Below are 17,638 nucleotides of genomic sequence, written 5' to 3'. Positions count from 1 at the left end.
TATAATTATTTATTTCTACTTTTCTCCCCAGACTATGAGTACTTTAAGCACACATTAACTTTTTAGTAGAATTCTTAGAACAAGTTTTTTTGTATTACAAGATACACAAATGGAAACATCAGTGAGCTTGAATAGAAAGATAAGTGGCAAATAGCATAAAATCCCTATTACAGTACTTAATTTAATCTAAGATACCTTCAATTCTCAGAAGGATTATTATTGCCTACTGAAAAGGGAAAGGGAATTAAGTTATGACATAATACTTTCCTAAAATTTACATTAAAAATATTTATGCTTACTGGAAAAAAAACCCTTAAATTTGGTTGTACCAAAGTTTTTAAAGTATTATTTTATGAACGCATATTAGATAAATTTAAGCAGACTTTATCACTTGTGCAGATTATATGACTTTCGTAAGCATCTATTTTAATGTTTATGGAATTCTTACAACATATTCCCATTTTAGAATTTTAATCTTTTGAATCACTAATCAATGACTGTATTTCTACCCATTATTTTCCTCTGTATTTCTATGTGCTGCTGATACACAGTTATTTCTTATGACTTCCTTATTTTCTTCTATATTTTATTTCTTCTAACAAACTTTAATTTCAGATTTCTTTTATTTATTCACAGGAAAGTTGCAAAGAATTTACAAGCATTTTCTATCCACCCTTTACCCAATTTTAGTTTTGGACTCTGAGTATAAAACTATGTCTCTTTTATAGACTTTGAAACTTTATCCTCCATCAATCTTACCAGTCTGTATCAAGAGTTCATTTTCTTTCAACAACACAGATGCATGCCCTTCCTTCATGATTGAAAATTATGAGTTTGCATTTGTCCACTTACACTGAGAGTAACAACAACAACTACACTTGGGGGTTAGCTTACTTTTAAACAGTTGATGCATGTCCACTAACAAAAAAAAAAAAAAAAAAGTGAAATATTGACCCTTAAGAAGAGATCCTCATTGTATATTTCAGATAACAGCTAGTTCAGCAGCTCAGTCATTATCTATTTATATTTACGGATATGTACATGTATGCATGCATGTGTGCACACTCATTTGCATGCACACAACAAACAGAGTAGCATCTTGGGGCACATACTCTTCAGAAGCATTTTGATGTTAAAAATTCAACACAAGACATATTTTGGGCCATGGCAGTATTGTCATTCTTCATTCATGTTCATGATCTTTATCTTTTCAGTGTGTTTAATTTTGACAGGAAAATTATGAAGTCTGTCAAACAGCCCCAAGTTTAGGATCTTATCTTATTTGGATAAACTTATATTTGTTGTTTTCTTCAATATAATCACTTGTTGCCAAAGGAAGAAATGCTACCCTTCAATTAGCTGGAACATTCTGACAAATGGTTGTCAAATCTTTAAAGATAAACCTGTTCTATAATTAAATTAGTCACTCCAGCTTCTCCTTTCATTGGAAGTTCATTAACTTAATCTTAGACATATTAATATGCTTGCTTATAGTTTCATCTCTTGGTATAAGATAGCCAATCTAATAACACATATTCTAGTAATTTGAATATTTTATATGTGTAGATTTCATTAAAACTTTGGTTATTCTTTGCAAGAAATTGTGAAATTGTATTCATTTCTCCCTCCTGTGGTAAGTATTTGCTTCATTAATATCAAATTCTTGCCCCACTTCTCGGTTTTCATGGCATTCTGAGTACAGAATAACTTATTGTTGCAAGACTGAATCACTGAGTAATCTCTTTGATGACATTTTTAGCAATGCACATAATTCAAATTAAGTGACTATAAGAAGAGACATGATAAAGTTCACATTAAGATTTAGGCAGATGTGATTGTAAGTTATCATCAGCTATAAAAATGTCTTTTAAAATGTTGCTTATAAACTAGAAATTATCATTGATTCCGTTGATTCCTAGAGAATTAAACACAACTGCCATTCTAACACTTCTCTATTTTTTGACTCACCATTCCACCCATTTACTTCTTTCTCAATGGGGAACTTTAGTTCCTATATTGCTTAGAAAACTAATGTATTACAGGTTAGTTATTAAGCATCCACCTGTATATTTTTTCACAAAGATCATCCATTGTGAGTGGATTATTTCACCTTGCTTACATCTCTGAGGCAAATATATTCCTTTTTCTTTCCAAGGATAAAATTCCTTTTTGTTGTTGTTGTTGTTGTTTTGGGTTTTGGCCTGAAAAATTTGTGTACACAGATAAGCACCCTAGGTGGCTATGATGTAGGTAAGCTTCAGATCAGTTTGATAAATAATGGTGTTCCCATCTTTCATCACTGTGTTTCCACTGAAAGCTTTCTTGTTGCTATAAATATACCTATGGGAAATATACATTTCCTGTTCTATTTTTTTCACTCCTTTAGGGTAATAAATATTAATAGAACAATATTTGCCTCTTAGATGTTGCACTCAAAAATTGCTCTACACTGTTCCAAACTAAGGACAGGATGAAACCTCACATTCATAGTATTTGTTGCCTTGACTACAAGATAAACTAATGAATCTTAATCCTTTGAGGGTGAGGAGATGTGAAGAAGGACAAAAAAGAAAAGCAATGAGTGGTAAAAGTTAAGGTGTTCCAGGGTACCCTTCAAATCGGCTAGGGCCTGGACGCGAGGAAATGCTAGACAAAATCTAACCATATTTCTTATCTCTCTTTATAAGCCATGCATGTTGGGACCCAGTAGATAAAAGAGAATTCCCAGGTCTATATATACTACCAGAAGTCATGAGGCATGATGGAGAGGTTATACTTCAAGGGTCTTGGAAACAATCCACTTCCCTTCATTTCAATCTCAGATTCTGAAGTGCAGTGTATACTTCCTTCCTCCATTTCCTTTCTCAGCCTCACTTGCTCTTTAGCTCAATGTGTTTTGACCCTGTGCCCCTACATAAATGAAACTGCATTTCTGAATGTCACAAATGATAATCACAAGATACAATGGCCTTTTTTTCTACTTCATCCCCTGTGCATGATTTTAACAGGTTTGACTACCCATCCTTGAAATTCTCTTTCCTTCTGACTTTCCTAACACTAAATAAGCTTAAGCTGCTTGTTTTTGTTGTTTTTAAGAAATTCAAATTTCACAAAAGGTAGATGCTAAGGGAGGTTGGTAAAAGAAAGTGGTTATGTTGGTAGTGAAATCCTCCCCAAAAGTTATTCAAAGGAAGAAATTTTCAAAACACATAATGTTCCAACACTGTGTTTCCAAACTCTGATTTTCTTCATGAAGGGTAAGAGGTTAAGACAAAAAAATGTTTGACTGGCAATATATGGTAGAGAATGCTCTTTCAAGCATAAAGTGAAGAAAGTGAGTTTGTTATCTTTTGCCTATAAGAGAAAGGATTGCTACCCCTTAGTAATATGCCTTTGGAACTCACCAATGTGGGGTGATTTCTTGATTCATAGTAATTTTCTCCTTATCTGGGAGTGGCATATTAATAAGGAAAAGTGGGTACTTAATGGCCATATCGACTCTGAACTTTCTACTCTAAACCTGAATACCCAAAAAGTAGATATCTTACCTAAGTTGGGCATATAGATTTGGTATCCTTGGAGTTTTAAATTTAAAACGAAGAGATACAAAGGTTTTGTTACCCATTTTACCAGTGTAATGTTAATAAAAGTCAATACCAGGAGATAAAGAGGGGTTACGAGAGTTCCTTTTAGTTGCCACATTCTTTCCTTCATACATCTCTTATTAAAGATATCACTCCACATATTAAGTATTGCATAAACTTACCACAAAACCCCACAATTAGCTGATCCTTTAAGAGGTGTCAAAAGAGTTGGGCAGGCATGGTGGAGCATTCCTATAATCGCAGCTACTGGGAGGTTGAGGCAGGAGGATTGCATGTTTGAGACAAGCCTGGGCAATTTAGGCAGATCCTATCTGGGAAAAAAAAAAGTGCAAAGGCTGAAGATGCAGCTCAGTGGTAGAGTTCCCCTGGGTTCAATCACCAGCACTGAAGTGTGGGGAGGGAGATACCAAAAGACACTGTAGTGTTAGAACCTATTTTTCTCCTTTGTTGTTCCTCACAAATTGAGGAATGTAGATAAAACAAAATCACCTGAAAATTGAGGTAAGTAAATAGTCTAAGAAAACGTCTTATTTTTTTTTTCAGGTTAAATGTGAGTCTCATAGTTTCATTAGAGTGTCAACCCATTTGTTTTATTACCTCTTGACCATTTGTTTCCTTATTGTATTGGCTTTGAAAACATTTATATGTTCAGAGTTACTTTTTATTGTGTATTGTTTACAACACACCTGTGACTTAGCAAAGTATGATTATTCATACAGTACAGATGGTGAGACTAAGGTATAATGCCATCTAAAAGCTAAATAGCAGAGTTGGAACCAGAATTTATGGTTCCCCAAACCTCATGTAGAGCAGTATTTTCTGATATCCCTACCCTGTCTTTAACATTCATGAACAAAAGACTGTATAATTGCAATCTCACACCAAAATACAAAGGTAGGATTTTAGAATGGGTTTGGGTCTTTCTCTTTAGTGGAAATATATAGTGTTTTAAAATAAAAGTAATGTTTACAACCCAGTACTCAGAGATCAAATCTTGTAAAGATGTTTCAGGTTTCCAAGCCTGGCCTCAGACATAATGTCATTCATTTGTTTGTCATATATTTTGTTTAAAATCTGAAATTTTCTTTCTCTAAAGGGAGTGTCACAGATTTTTTTTTTTTTTTTTAGTACCAGGGATTGAAGGGGGTAGGAGCACTTAACCAATGATCTACATTCCTAGCCCATTTATTAATTAATTTATTTTTAATTTTTTTGCTTTTGTTTTGAGACAGGGTCTTGCTAAATTGCTTAGTCTGGCTTTGAACTTGTGATTCTCTTATCTCAGCCTCCTCAATCTCTGAAATTACAGGCATAAGCCACCATGCCCAACCAGAAACATAATTTTAGCTGATTTGAGAATGTATTGTCCTCTGTGTTATATGTAAGTTTAATCCCTTACTTGGTTGAATTCTGGTTTAGGGCATGTTTATTGAAACAAACAACAATCTCTAGAAGAAGAAAACGTTTTCCTGAAAATAGTATGGAGCTAAGCATTTACCCTATGTATCAGGTTTGAAAATCTGTCAGCTTAGTCATGTAGTTAGAATCACATATTGTGCCAAGAAACACATGAAAATTTAAATCAAATTTATTCTAAGATTGGTAAAGAAAAGTAGAACAGAAAGAGAAAAATCATTTGGACTGATACATTCTTATTCCACATTTATTAAACAGCTATACATCACTATTGACAAAAAGTTTTCCCCCTTAAAACATAAGTACAGAAAAAAAATGTTGTAATCCAGTGTGAATTTATCCATTCCCCTTCTTCCAGCACCAATTTTGGAGTAACTGGATAAATTGAACACACAGGATTATATCACAATTGACATTCCAAATGCAAAAGTAAAAATAAATCTTTGCTCAATTTATTATCAACAGAATATGTAAAATAAAGATATCCTAAAAGGGTTTCAAAGTTTAGTTTAACATCGCATCCTTTAGATTTTTTTTTCTGTCAGTTAATGAAGCGCAAGGACTAACCTAATTCATGTGATCCCCATCTGTCATTGCCGCAGTAGTGATGAAGCCAAAAATGAAATTCCATTCTTCATTCAATTCCTGTGGCTGGATATTAGTCAGGTAATCAAGCACAACTCCCAGGCTCTTGTGTTTTCAGATGAAGAAACTAAGGTCAAGTGACTTGCCCTGGGTCACACAGCAAGACATCATGAGAGAAAGGAACAGAACTAGTAACCTTGGACTTTCTCAGATGTTACCAAGACCACTGAACCATACCATCTTCCCAGGTAATTACCTCTTTGATATTGAGTGGGTCACATTTTTATTTTCTTTTGATTTTTCTTTTCAAGCACAATCCTTATTCTTTATTTCTTCTTTATCTTCTTCTTTTAAGCAGGCATGCAGAAATGCTCTCTCCACTTAGTGTTTCTGGTAATTATCTTCAAGGAAACCAGAATACAAATTTAAAGTACTCATTAACATGCTGATTAGAAATTTCTCTCAAAGACTCAAAAGGCAGGAAGGGACCCCCAGAGATCATCTGATCCAGCTCCTGACTTCAGGCATGTTTCACCTAAACAGTTTCAGGCAGATGGAAAACTATATTTATGACCCCCCAGGAGAGACTCTTCAACCTCCCTTGGTAACACAACCCTGGGCTTAGATCTGCTTTTCTACATAATGGATTAGGTGCACAATGTAGAAAAACAATACGTACTTCCTTGTAATGTCAGGTATTATTAAAATGATTGAGATTAATCATATTATGTGTTGTATTTATATAATTTCTTATCTGGCCAACATTTTGTTCTATGTTGGAAAAGTCTTGCTAGTTATTAATCTTTCTTTTGACATAAAACCTGTTGTAATTTATTTTTCACTTAAAAACCATATTCTGGAGGATACCAGAATTTTAAGTGAGTTCAAGTGTCTGCCATTTTATATATGCTTCTTTTTGGCAATGCAGGATGTGTCCAATATAAATATTATTACCTTCTCTTAATCCCTATCCTGATACCCCAACCAGGATACCCTCAGATGATATTTGAGGGAACTGTGGGAATTAAGAACAGTTTCTCCTGGCTTAGAAGTGAAAAGATGATCTGGGCAAATGTATACACTATGACTTGCTCTTGGGACTTGCCTTTTAATTTCCTTAGAATATTGTGCATATGAATTCAAATATCTGATATTCATAGTTGAAATCCCACTTCTGTTTAATTCTCTTTAGGGACTGATCCCATATTTGCCCAGTTATGTTTCAGACATAAAATAATAATTTTTGTCTTCATTAAAATCAGAATATATTTATAAAAATATCCATTGCTGCTCTTTTAAATCTCCACATTGAATGGTAGAAAATACGTGCTGGTAAAACAATCCTTAGTTCAAATGTGCCCAGTAGAATAAGAAGTAGTCTTCTGGAAGGACTGGCTTCTGATATGAAACTAGCTTTAATGAGCTACATGAATTAAACTTTGGGCACTGAAGGTGGAGGGAACATCCTGTCATTTCTTCATATGCTAAAATGATGTCAGAATTTATAAAAGCCCACGCATTTTTGAGAGACTGCCACATAGATCTCATCTTCTCTTCCTCATTTCCTATATATTTATTAAGAAAGGTCTGCTGGTATAGTAACATACCTATAATCTCAGCTACTCAGGAGGCTGAGGCAGGATGATCTCAAGTTTGAGGTCAGTTTCCTCAGGAGTTTAGTGAACCCCTGTCTCAAAATAAAAAATAAAAAGGTCTAGGGGTACATTTCAGTGACAGAGTGCCCTGCCCTTGGGTTCAATTTCTAGTACTGCAAAAAAAAAAAAAAAAAAGTTGTAGTCCAATACAAGCATTAGCTTGAGAGGTTGAAAGCCAGGTTACCTGAGATCCTATTTGTAAACTTTCTACTGACCAACTCTGAGGTTAGCTAATTCTTTTTTATAGGTTCTATCTTATTTATTTATAAAATGAAGAACTTATAAGAGAGGACCTCTGGAATCCCTTTAATGTCCAAAACTGTAAAAAAATGAGTAAATGAATGACTGACTATAATTATTGAGAATTTTAGTCTAGTTCTGCATATTTTATTTTTCTTATAATAAAAATTGTGTGATATTGCTCAAATATACATTTTAAATGTATTTTAATTAAAAGCTAAATGTTACTTGGATTTTTTTTTTTACTTAAGATAACACTAATCATAGGATCTTTGTAAATTAGATCTCTGTGAAGAATAAAAGAAAAAAGTAATGAGTTATTTAAGCATTTGCAATATGTTGATTTTTAAATATTATGAACTCAGCTCACATCCAAAATTAAAAGTCAATTAAATAAAAGTTTTATTAAATACAAATGCACTGGATCCATAAGAATTTGAAATAAAGCATCAAACTAAGTCTGTTCCAATGAAAAATTTCATGTTAGGATTTATCCAAATGTGTTTTAATCTCCTTCCTAGAAATCTTCTAGGATGGAACTGAGAATACTTTGAGTTCCTCTGCCAAATGTAAGCCAGTTAGATTAATCTTTTGAACACATTTAACCAGGGTGCATAGAGTAGCAAAGAATAGCATATTTACATCAGAGGGTCAGAGGTGCCCTTCATAACTACACTGGAATGTGTTAGGTAACACCAGGAAAGTCATCTAGAACAGAAACAACATAAAGAATGTTTTTCAAAGAAAATGAATTTATACTTTATTTAAAAACTTAGTATTGTCTATGGTAGATGGAATGATGTCCTTCAAATATGTCCACATCCTAATCTCCAGACCTTGTGAATATACATCTCGTGGCAAGGGGAAAGAAAGGTTACAAATTAAATAAAGTTTGTTAATAATATGACAGTAAAATAAGGAGCTTCTCTTGGAATATCTCAGTAGGCCCAATGTCATCACACAAGAGTCCTTAAATGTGGAAGAAGGGGAGAAGAGTCAGAGTCAGAGAGAGAGTGATCTGAAGATGTTATGTTGCCAGTTTTAAGATGGAGGAAGGGGCAAGGAGTCAAATAATGTTTGCAGCCCCTGGATGTTAGAGAAGGCAAGAAACAGATCAGCCCCCAAACTTACAAAAGAAACACAGCTTTCATGAAAGCTTGACAGTCACTTGGTGAAACCCATTTTGTGCTTCTGGCCACCATAACTGTAAAATAGCATACTTTGGGTTCTTTAATTCACTAAGTTTATGGTAATTTAGTATAGCAGTCATAAAAATTAATAGAATATCTTTTTGAGAGGAAACCAGGAGAATATATTCAAGAGATACCCTTATTTATCAATATCCTGTTTCACATAAACTCAAAATTGTACTTGAGACTCTCCACATCTCCAAATGCAGCAGCTATTGTCAAAAATGATATTTTAACTCAAAATTCTGTTCTGACATGACAATTCAACTTGTTATTCTAGACTACAGATTAAGTCTTATTAATGTTAGTTAATTTGCTTGTATCCTCATCCAAAATAGAGCCTTCTTAATTTGATAGAAATCCTTTCTGAATACTTCTTTAGAGCTCTTTTTATCATGCATAGAATATAGAATAGTCTATAACTAAAATTGATTATTATACACAAGCACCTTATGTTTTTTGGGTTTTTTTGTTTTTTACTTTTTCACAAATACCTTTTAAAGGTTGGTCTTAGTAGAGAGGAACCCACAGTGGGCATAAATGCATACTATCAACAAGGTTCCAATGAATTGAGTGCTCAAGTTTTTGTTTCTAAGCACTGAACTTAAAACTTTAAAACATAAAAATAGTATTCAAATTTTAACTTTTAGTACTTGTTCTGAAAATAATGCTGTGTACCCTAAAATTGTAATTATAACAAATAAAGTAGAAGTAAGGATAAGCAATTTTCATATTAAACTATGAAAATATGATAGAGTATGTGCCCAGAACTAAACATCACAAATGTTCAGATATTACTTATCATTACCATTGTGTCTATCAGTAAATTCAGGTTTCTGAGCTTTATTTTATTTTAATCAGGCTTACACATTTAGGATATACTTCTATTTCTTTTTATCAAAAATATCTAAAATTATTTTCAAACTGTTCCAATATTTTATCTGATATTAGGAGTCTGAGTTGTGAAGTATTTCCTTACATATAAAAGAAACAAAATTAAGAGAAGACATTTTAAAAATGATATATTTCTAAATAAAATATACTTACTTATAGAGCAATCATTTGAAAGTTTTCCAAACAAAACGTGCACCCACAAATTCAACTAATTTCATAATTGTGTTAGTGACTCCAAGTTATATATCCATATATCACATGTTGTCATTTAATTCCTGATTTTCCTCCAGTAACTTTACTAGATTTTTAGCCTCTTTGGAAAGAGTTCAAGGCTTGTTTATTTTAGATTCCTCAGATTGTCTAACTAGCACCACACATTTCATGCATTGGGTTTAATCTAAGGATTTGTTACATGACTGAATAGAACAATGAAAAGAAGGCTTAAGTGTGGCTTGAAATGGTCACATTATTAAAGGTCACATTATTTGTATAGAAAATGTAATGCCTTTGCTTTAGGAAATTATTCATACTCGCTAATTTGCCAAGATCTAACATTCTGAGCCCTTTCTAATTCCTACTCATTTAAAATATAAAATGTGATAGCTATTACAATTTTATTTTATTGAAGAATCAAACCCATTACCCCCATATTTAGGTTCATTTCTATTTTGTATTATAGTAGTTCTGCACTCTAGAGTCCTTATTGAATTGAAGAGCAAATATATACATATGCTGTGTTGTGCCAGGGGGCACAAATTCTGTTTTGATTTAGTCATGTGCAACTTGTATTAACACTGAGAGGAATTCAGGGCAAAGTTTAGTTTATGTTTTCAAGAAGGATCATATTGCTACATATAGCAAATAACACATGAAGTCTTTTAGACTATAAAACCAATGATGTGCAGCCATACACATTTAGGATACTCATTTAGCTTTTCATTGACTAAGTGTCTCAATAGTCTGACTCATTCTTTATGGCAAATATTTTTAAAAGCAAAATGTGAAAAAGAGAGAAAAGAAATAAATTTCTAGGATTGTTAAAGCATGTATATAGATATGGGGAAAAAATCCAAATGTTAAGACTCACATACTGAAACATGGAGATGTTACACATATTATTTGGCTCAAAATGTATAAAAATTATAGAAGTTCTTATGATTATCTCATTTGAGCGTTGTCCTTAGGTCAGGTAGAATAGTGCTGTCTACTTGCTCTGAATTTGGAGAAGCTGACAGAATGGTGCCTGTGTGGAGGTGCTGAGCTGCTGAGAAGGGATGGGGGCAGGAAAGGAAGGTACACAGGGCTAGCTTTTAGTTAGCCTTTCCCTGAAACTATTCCTCTGTGAGTAAGTACTAGATATAGCAACCCTAGACAGGACCATACTCTTGACTGGCTTGTCCCCTCAACACATGTCACCTGCCTAGACATTGATTGTCACAATGACCTTGACAAAGAGCCTACTTTTTTGGCTATTAAGTATGAACGACTTAGGGAGTCTGTCCTGAAGATTATAAACTTATTGTTGGGCGAACATCAATGTACTGATTGTCATGTTCTGATCCTGCAAAAATAAATAAACATTAAAAGGAAGAAAGGAAAGTAGGAGAGAGGGAAAGAAGGAATGAAAAGGTGGGACTGTTTTTATGTACTTTGGCTCTAGCTTCTCACCAACTATATAACTTAAAGAAACTTTCATTTTGCTCTTGATCCTTATTTCTTATTGTGATCTGAATGTTTTTCTTACACTAAATTTGCATGTTAAAATGTAATTTGTAATATTTGTGGAAGCCCTGGTGACCTATTCATCTCCCAAAAGCTGTACCCTTGTGGATAGGATTAGTGCCCTTACAAAAGCAGCCTGAGAGCTTGTTTGCTGCTCCAGACCTGTGAGAGCAAATGGAAGGTGCCATCCATGAGGAACAGGCCTTCATGGACACTGAGGGCCCCCTGAACTTAAACTTCACAGAATTATAACAATAAATATGTTTTTTTCTAAATTGCTCAGTCTAAGTATTTTCCACTATAGTCTGAATGGACTAAGACACTTTTAGAAAGGAAAGACTACGACTTCTTCCATGCTTCTATAAAAAATATCTAAATGCTAGATAAGTTGATGTGTCAATCTTAATTTTTGTTTTTGAATAATGACAATTTATACTGTAGCATCATTGAATATATTAGGGGGAAAATGGTATAAGGTAGTTAGTAAAATAGTAAAACAGTTTTCAGTATGTTCAAATTTGAGCCTTAAGTGAAACTGGAAACAAAACAAACAAAAAAAGCATTGTACACAAAATTAAATCCTTATCTAGAGCTATAACAGAACTATTTATTGACTTTGAAAACAGCTCTCTAGACCTGTGCTGTTCATGGAGATATATAATATTGATAATGTTAGCTTTTCTTCAGATATGTGAGACTTGAAATCATGTCAAGTTAATATGAATGTACTGAGTTACGTTTGTCCTTTTGTAATTAAAAATCTTGAACCATAGGTAAATTTAAAATGCTATTGCATTGAGTTGCTACTAAATGTATTTATATTACAGTAGGAAAATTACTAAAGGGTCTATAAGGGCTCTATCCATGAGGTTTAAAGCTGGAATTCAGGAGAAAGGTCACAAACTGACCTGCCATGAAGCTTTTAAATAATAAATGCCAAAGTTAGACACATAATCCTAGAACAAGTAAACTTTTACAAAAATAATAGGTTCAAGGACAATAAAAACAGGAATTTTTTTAAGTTCATGAGAAGAAATAGGCTAATTTGGAGAGAGATATCTAAAAGAATGCAGATAACTAGGATCAGAATCAGAAAGATGATTCTTTCTCTACTAGAGAAGTGACTTTCAGAAAGAAGAGATTACTCTTGAGAAAATATAAAAGGTAAGAATGTGGGAATAATAATGGGGACAACTAATACCTTTTTAGTTTTTATTATGTGCTATGGTCTGAATTTCTCCTCCAAAGTTCAGATGTTGAAACTTCGCTATCAATGTGATAATATTAAAAGGTGGGTACGGCTGGGCACAGTGGCAGAATCCCAGCTACTGGGCAATCTGAGGCAGTTGGACTGTAATTTACAGGCCAGTGTGGGCAATTTAGGGAGACCTTATCTAAAAATAAAACAAAACTAAACAAAGCACAAAGGGGTGGGGATTTGGCTTACTAGGCAAGCATTCCTGGGTTCAATTCCCAGTGAGGGGGGAGGGTTAGGAGGTGATTAAGTCAGGAGGGCAGAGTCTATGTGCATGGGATTAGTGCCTTGTAAGAGAGGTTTGAGAGAGCTGCTTCTCTGCCCCACCTTCTGTCCCTAAAGGCATGTGAAGACACAGCATTCTTCCCTTCTTAAGGACACAGCAAGAAGCGGCCAGCTTGGAGGCAAAGAACAACTCTTAAATATGTTAGTACTTTGATCTTAGACTTCCCACTTTCTACAACTATGAGACTAAAATATCTATTGCTATTGAATTACTTAGTCTGTAGAATTTTGTAGTAGTAGCAGAGATGGACTGAGATGTGTCTAATACTGCTCCTGAGTGTTTTATATGAATTCATTTATTTGCTGGGCATGGTGGCACATGTTTGTAATCCCAGCTATATGGGAGGCTGAGGCAGAAAAATCTCAAGTTTGAGACTAATTTAAGCAACATGGCAAGACCCTGTCTCAAAAAAAAAAAAAAAAAAAAGTTGGAGGGCTGGGTATACAGTTCAGTGGTAGAGCAACCCTGGGTTCAGTCCACAGGACCACATGTTATTAACTCATTTAGTCCTTGCAATAGCTATATGAAGGTACTATATGAAGCTGTCTGAACATGTTTTCCTTATCACAAATGTGTTCAAATGAATGTGGAGGGTTTCAGTGACATACTCCAGATCTAACAGCTACAAAGCTGCAGAACCTGTTGTAGACCCAGCAGTCTCTGTCCACAATCAGCATTCACCATGTTGCAGCCTGCCTTCCAGAGCCAGAAGAGCAGAAGATTACATCCAAAAAGAATGAGAAATGGCAAGTATCTGGTTTTCAAAGAGGGGGAAACTATGTGATGGAGAACCCTAGGAAACAAATTTAAGTAGGGGATTGAATTATGTTTTAATGCATGGGAAAAAGTCTTGAGCATGTGGATGAATCATGTTTCTCCAAGAAAGAATTAATGCCAAACTCAACTAATTTTTAACTTTATGGCTGCTGTAACTCATAAAACATGAATATAGCATTGTCATTTTACACCTTTATATCAGCACATTGTTTCTGTATTATTAAAGATTATAAAAATCTTCAAAATGGTCTTAAAGGTGAAGGTTTTAATTACAAAATATTATTTTATATGAATGGATTCATAGACAGCTACTGTGCCTCAAAGGTGTTCATAAGTGAATCAGTACGAAGATGAATGGGTGTTTCTAGATGATGCAAGAAAAACTCTGTAGTTGGAATAAAATTATCCATTAATCAAGTATAAGATGGGTAGGACTGAATAGGAATTTTGTTTAAAAAAGTGCTAAAGGTTTTTACTAGAGTAAAAGTTTGATGTGAGTCAAAGAAACTATTGTCAAAACTGCTAATGCAATTGGTGTGCTATCAGAAACACAGTGTATAGAACAAGAGATGTAATAGATCACATTATCCTGACGTCACATCTAAACAACATGTTTTATCTGGCTGACACTATAATGAAGGAATATAATCAGAAGGGCAAAATCTAGATAGTGAAAATCTGGACATCTAATGAACATATAACATAAGTTTATCCAATAAGATAGGTGGGTGTGTGAACATGAGTGTTTCAGATATAAGTATTGAGACTATGTTGATCTTTTTTGCCAAACAATAACATGATGTCATTCTAAGCAGAACACTCTGCCTGTTATGTTTAAAAAGAACAGAGGTGGTAAGGATGGAAGCAGAAAAACATGAGGGGTAAAGTTGCAGAACAGAGATGAAGGCTGAGTTGGGGTGATTTGAAATGGTGGGTTGCTATATCATTTGGTTCCACCATATTTTTATAGGTAAAGCCAAGATTTAGTAGTATTATCATAGGGTTTCAAACACCACAAGCCAAGGTATTTCGCCTAAGTTATATTTTATTTACTATATAATTTCATATTTTTTTAAAGAGAGAGAGAGAGAATTTTTTTAATATTTTTTAGTTTTTGGTGGACACAACATCTTTTTATTTTATTTTTATGTGGTGCTGAGGATCGAACCCAGCGCCCCGCGCATGCCAGGCAAGCACGCTACCACTTGAGCCACATCCCCAGCCCCATAATTTCAGATTTTAAAGGTATCTTATTAATATTCTAATCAAGGATTTGATTCTTTAAAGAAATCCTGTCTACAATAACATAGTCCTTGAACACTTCAGTGACAAGAAACTCACTACCTTATACAGCATTCATTTCATTTTTGAATAGCTCATTTTCAGAAGTCTTTTCTTATACTGAGTCAAAGCCTGCCTCTTTGTGATGGACAATTGAGAAAAGATAAAAAATGTTAGGGAGGAAGGTAAAAGCCAAGGGGAGAAGATGGTATTTGTTTCTTTACTGGTATATCCCCAACATACAGAATAGTATGTTTCATTAGGTATGTAAAAAATACTTCTCACTGAGCAATTTAGAAAATGAGTATCAGGTCATAAAGATATGACCACAGGACATTAGTTCATTAATTCTTAATGAGATAAAAATTATAATGTTTTCTCTATCCTCTATACATGTCTTGCTGATTCAGCAAATTTATACATGACAATGGGGACTTTAAATAAATGAAGAACAGTATTGTATTCTGGTTTACAACTTCTTGGGTACCAAATTTCAGCTCTATTTAAATGTATCTTGCCCTTCATATAAGGGATGATATACAAAATATGTACGGGTACAGACTGGGCACCAATTAATCAGAATGGATGCCAGCCAGTCTGTTCCAATCTATGGGAGAATCAAGCTATTCAAGTGCTGAGTTTAAATAGTACATATTTCTGTTTTATCTTTATTGTAATGAACAAGCCCTGCCTTTAGCTCCTGCTGTGCACTTTTGGAGGGTCTTCCATATGGTTGCTGCTAAGTATTTTGGCATTTTCCCAACTGTTACAATTGGGTCAGTGGGGGGGATTGTGTAGGAGTAATAAAGCAAGGGTGACTACAGCAGGGAGAAGTACGATTTCTACACACATAACAGCTTATTGCTTCTCATGCCTTCAAGCACGGCTCTGTGCTGTTCATTACAACGGGATGCCACGGCAATCTGCCTTTTTACTATAGAGCTTACTCCAGGAAAGGCCAGGCAATGGGTGTAGACCATCACGTCAGGTACATTTTCCCCTAATTTTTCCTTACTCTCTCTTCCAAGAACACCTAAATAACTTGAGGAGGAACAAGACAATTATACTTCACATATTACATCATTTTATGAAAGTCTTCTTGAGCATATTTGTGACTAGTACCAGAAAGTGATTATCATTGGCCATGAGGGCTCTGATATTTTACAAAGAGAAAAGAAATGAGAAGGCAACTGATGCTCCCAAATGGTTAACAATTCTTGAGACACGATTCATAAATCCCAAAATGAGTGATAATATTAATATTGTGATTGGAGTAAATTCCAAACAAGAAGTCATATATACTTAAAACAATAACAACAACAACAACACTGCTATGGTTACTATTATTTCAGCGCTGGGGATTGAACCCCAGACCTTGCACATGATAAACAAGCTCTCTACCAGTCAGCAATACCCCAAGCTAGAGCTATTATTTTTATCCTGTGGAAGACAGTATTGCTAAGCAGTAAATTGGGAGGAAAATAAGTTCAAAGCAAAATTAAGATTCCAAACAGTGAAATAATACATTAAAAAGAGATATGAAATACAAGATTGTATATTCCATATTTATACTTATACATGCAAGTATTCTTTAAGTATTTTATTATACTTTTCCTTTAAATGATATGGAGATTTTATTTTTATACCAAAGACCAATATACAGCTGTACAGCATTCTCATAGGTCCACCTAAGAGTCATGAATTTCTCCTGAATAATTACAAGAAATAAAGATAAAGAGATGTAGATATTTAAACCCGTATAGAAATATCTGTGTATTTTTATGTAGGCTTCCAGGCAAAAGCATTAAACAGAAAGTGGTGCATAAAGAAACTTGCTTCTCATGCCTTCCTTCCCCGCGCCATTCCCCAATCCTGGACACCATCGGAGACCCACACCAGGTCACCGGAGACTGGGGTCAAGGGCGACATGTGAAAGCTTTGGGTCCCCCAGTAGGAAGAGATCCCTGAGCGAGATACTGCAGGAAAGGGCGTGAACTCGAAAGGCAACCGCGGAGCGCTGAACTCAGCATTCCCACCAGCCCTCTTACTTTTTTCTTTCTTTCTTTTTTTGTAAGAAAAAAAAATTAATACTGGCAGCAACAGGACAGTTACAAATCAAGAGTGGGCCCAAGCGGTTCCGGGACGACCAGCACTTTCCCTAGGACCCTGGAGACCCCCTACTCCAGCCTCCCCGAAGCAGGACGGAAAGCGCTAAACAAGGCTTCCTTCTGTCCGCAGTCAGCAGGGACACCCGCTGGAGCCCCAGCCGCGCCCGCCAGCTCCCGACGCCGTACCGGGCCAGCGTGGTATCCCCCAGCCACGACCCCGCAGCGCCCAGGAACTGGCAGCCGTTGAAGTGAGGGCAGAGGCAGCGGCTTCAGAGGCGCAGTGCGCAGGCGTGCGTGCAGATTGCGCAGGCGCCGCCTAGAAGTGACTTCTCCAAAAAGTGTCTTAGTTCCCGGTCACCTGAGCTCCCCGCGACGCGGCTGCGGTAGCTTGGCGGATACACGCCCTCCACGGGTCCTGTGTGGCGACCCGGCCCTTGTCCTTTTGCTCGGTCGCTCCGCCACCCCGAGCCCTCCAAAGGCCCGTCCTTTCCCTTCTTGCCTTTCCTAGTCTCGGGCCGGACCGGGCCGAGCCGGGCCGCCCGGGCGCGGTCCCCAACCATGGCGTCCCTCTTCAAGAAGAAAACTGTGGATGGTAAGTTCCAGGATGGGCTTACAGGGCCCAGC

General features: G+C 35.5%; 1 protein-coding gene, 1 long non-coding RNA gene and 1 other non-coding gene across 3 annotated transcripts in view; 2 read left to right on the top strand and 1 right to left on the bottom strand.

Moving 5' to 3' along the window:
* Positions 1–3,853: 3,853 nt before the first annotated feature.
* On the bottom strand, positions 3,854–17,328 carry LOC113186531 (uncharacterized). The gene is made up of 4 exons (XR_003301301.2): positions 17,201–17,328; positions 5,863–6,007; positions 5,589–5,753; positions 3,854–3,916 (listed from the first exon to the last, which is right to left on the bottom strand). It is a non-coding gene; the product is annotated as an uncharacterized LOC113186531 (long non-coding RNA).
* Positions 11,088–11,148, top strand: LOC113186538 (small nucleolar RNA SNORD43). Its single transcript, XR_003301304.1, has one exon. It is a non-coding gene; the product is annotated as a small nucleolar RNA SNORD43 (small nucleolar RNA).
* A 3-nt stretch (positions 17,329–17,331) lies between the features above and the next one.
* Chmp2b (charged multivesicular body protein 2B) overlaps positions 17,332–17,638 on the top strand; it is a 30,756-nt gene continuing 30,449 nt past the window's right edge. The window contains exon 1 of the mRNA XM_026394003.2: positions 17,332–17,606. Coding sequence (XP_026249788.1) covers positions 17,573–17,606 — 34 coding nt within the window. The 5' untranslated portion in view covers positions 17,332–17,572. The remainder of the gene's footprint in view (positions 17,607–17,638) is intronic.

The sequence above is a fragment of the Urocitellus parryii genome, chromosome 2, assembly GCF_045843805.1.
Source record: "Urocitellus parryii isolate mUroPar1 chromosome 2, mUroPar1.hap1, whole genome shotgun sequence".
NCBI classification, from domain to species: Eukaryota; Metazoa; Chordata; class Mammalia; order Rodentia; family Sciuridae; genus Urocitellus; species Urocitellus parryii.
Note: the sequence above shows the minus strand (reverse complement) of the source record. Positions and strands in the feature narration are given on the sequence as shown.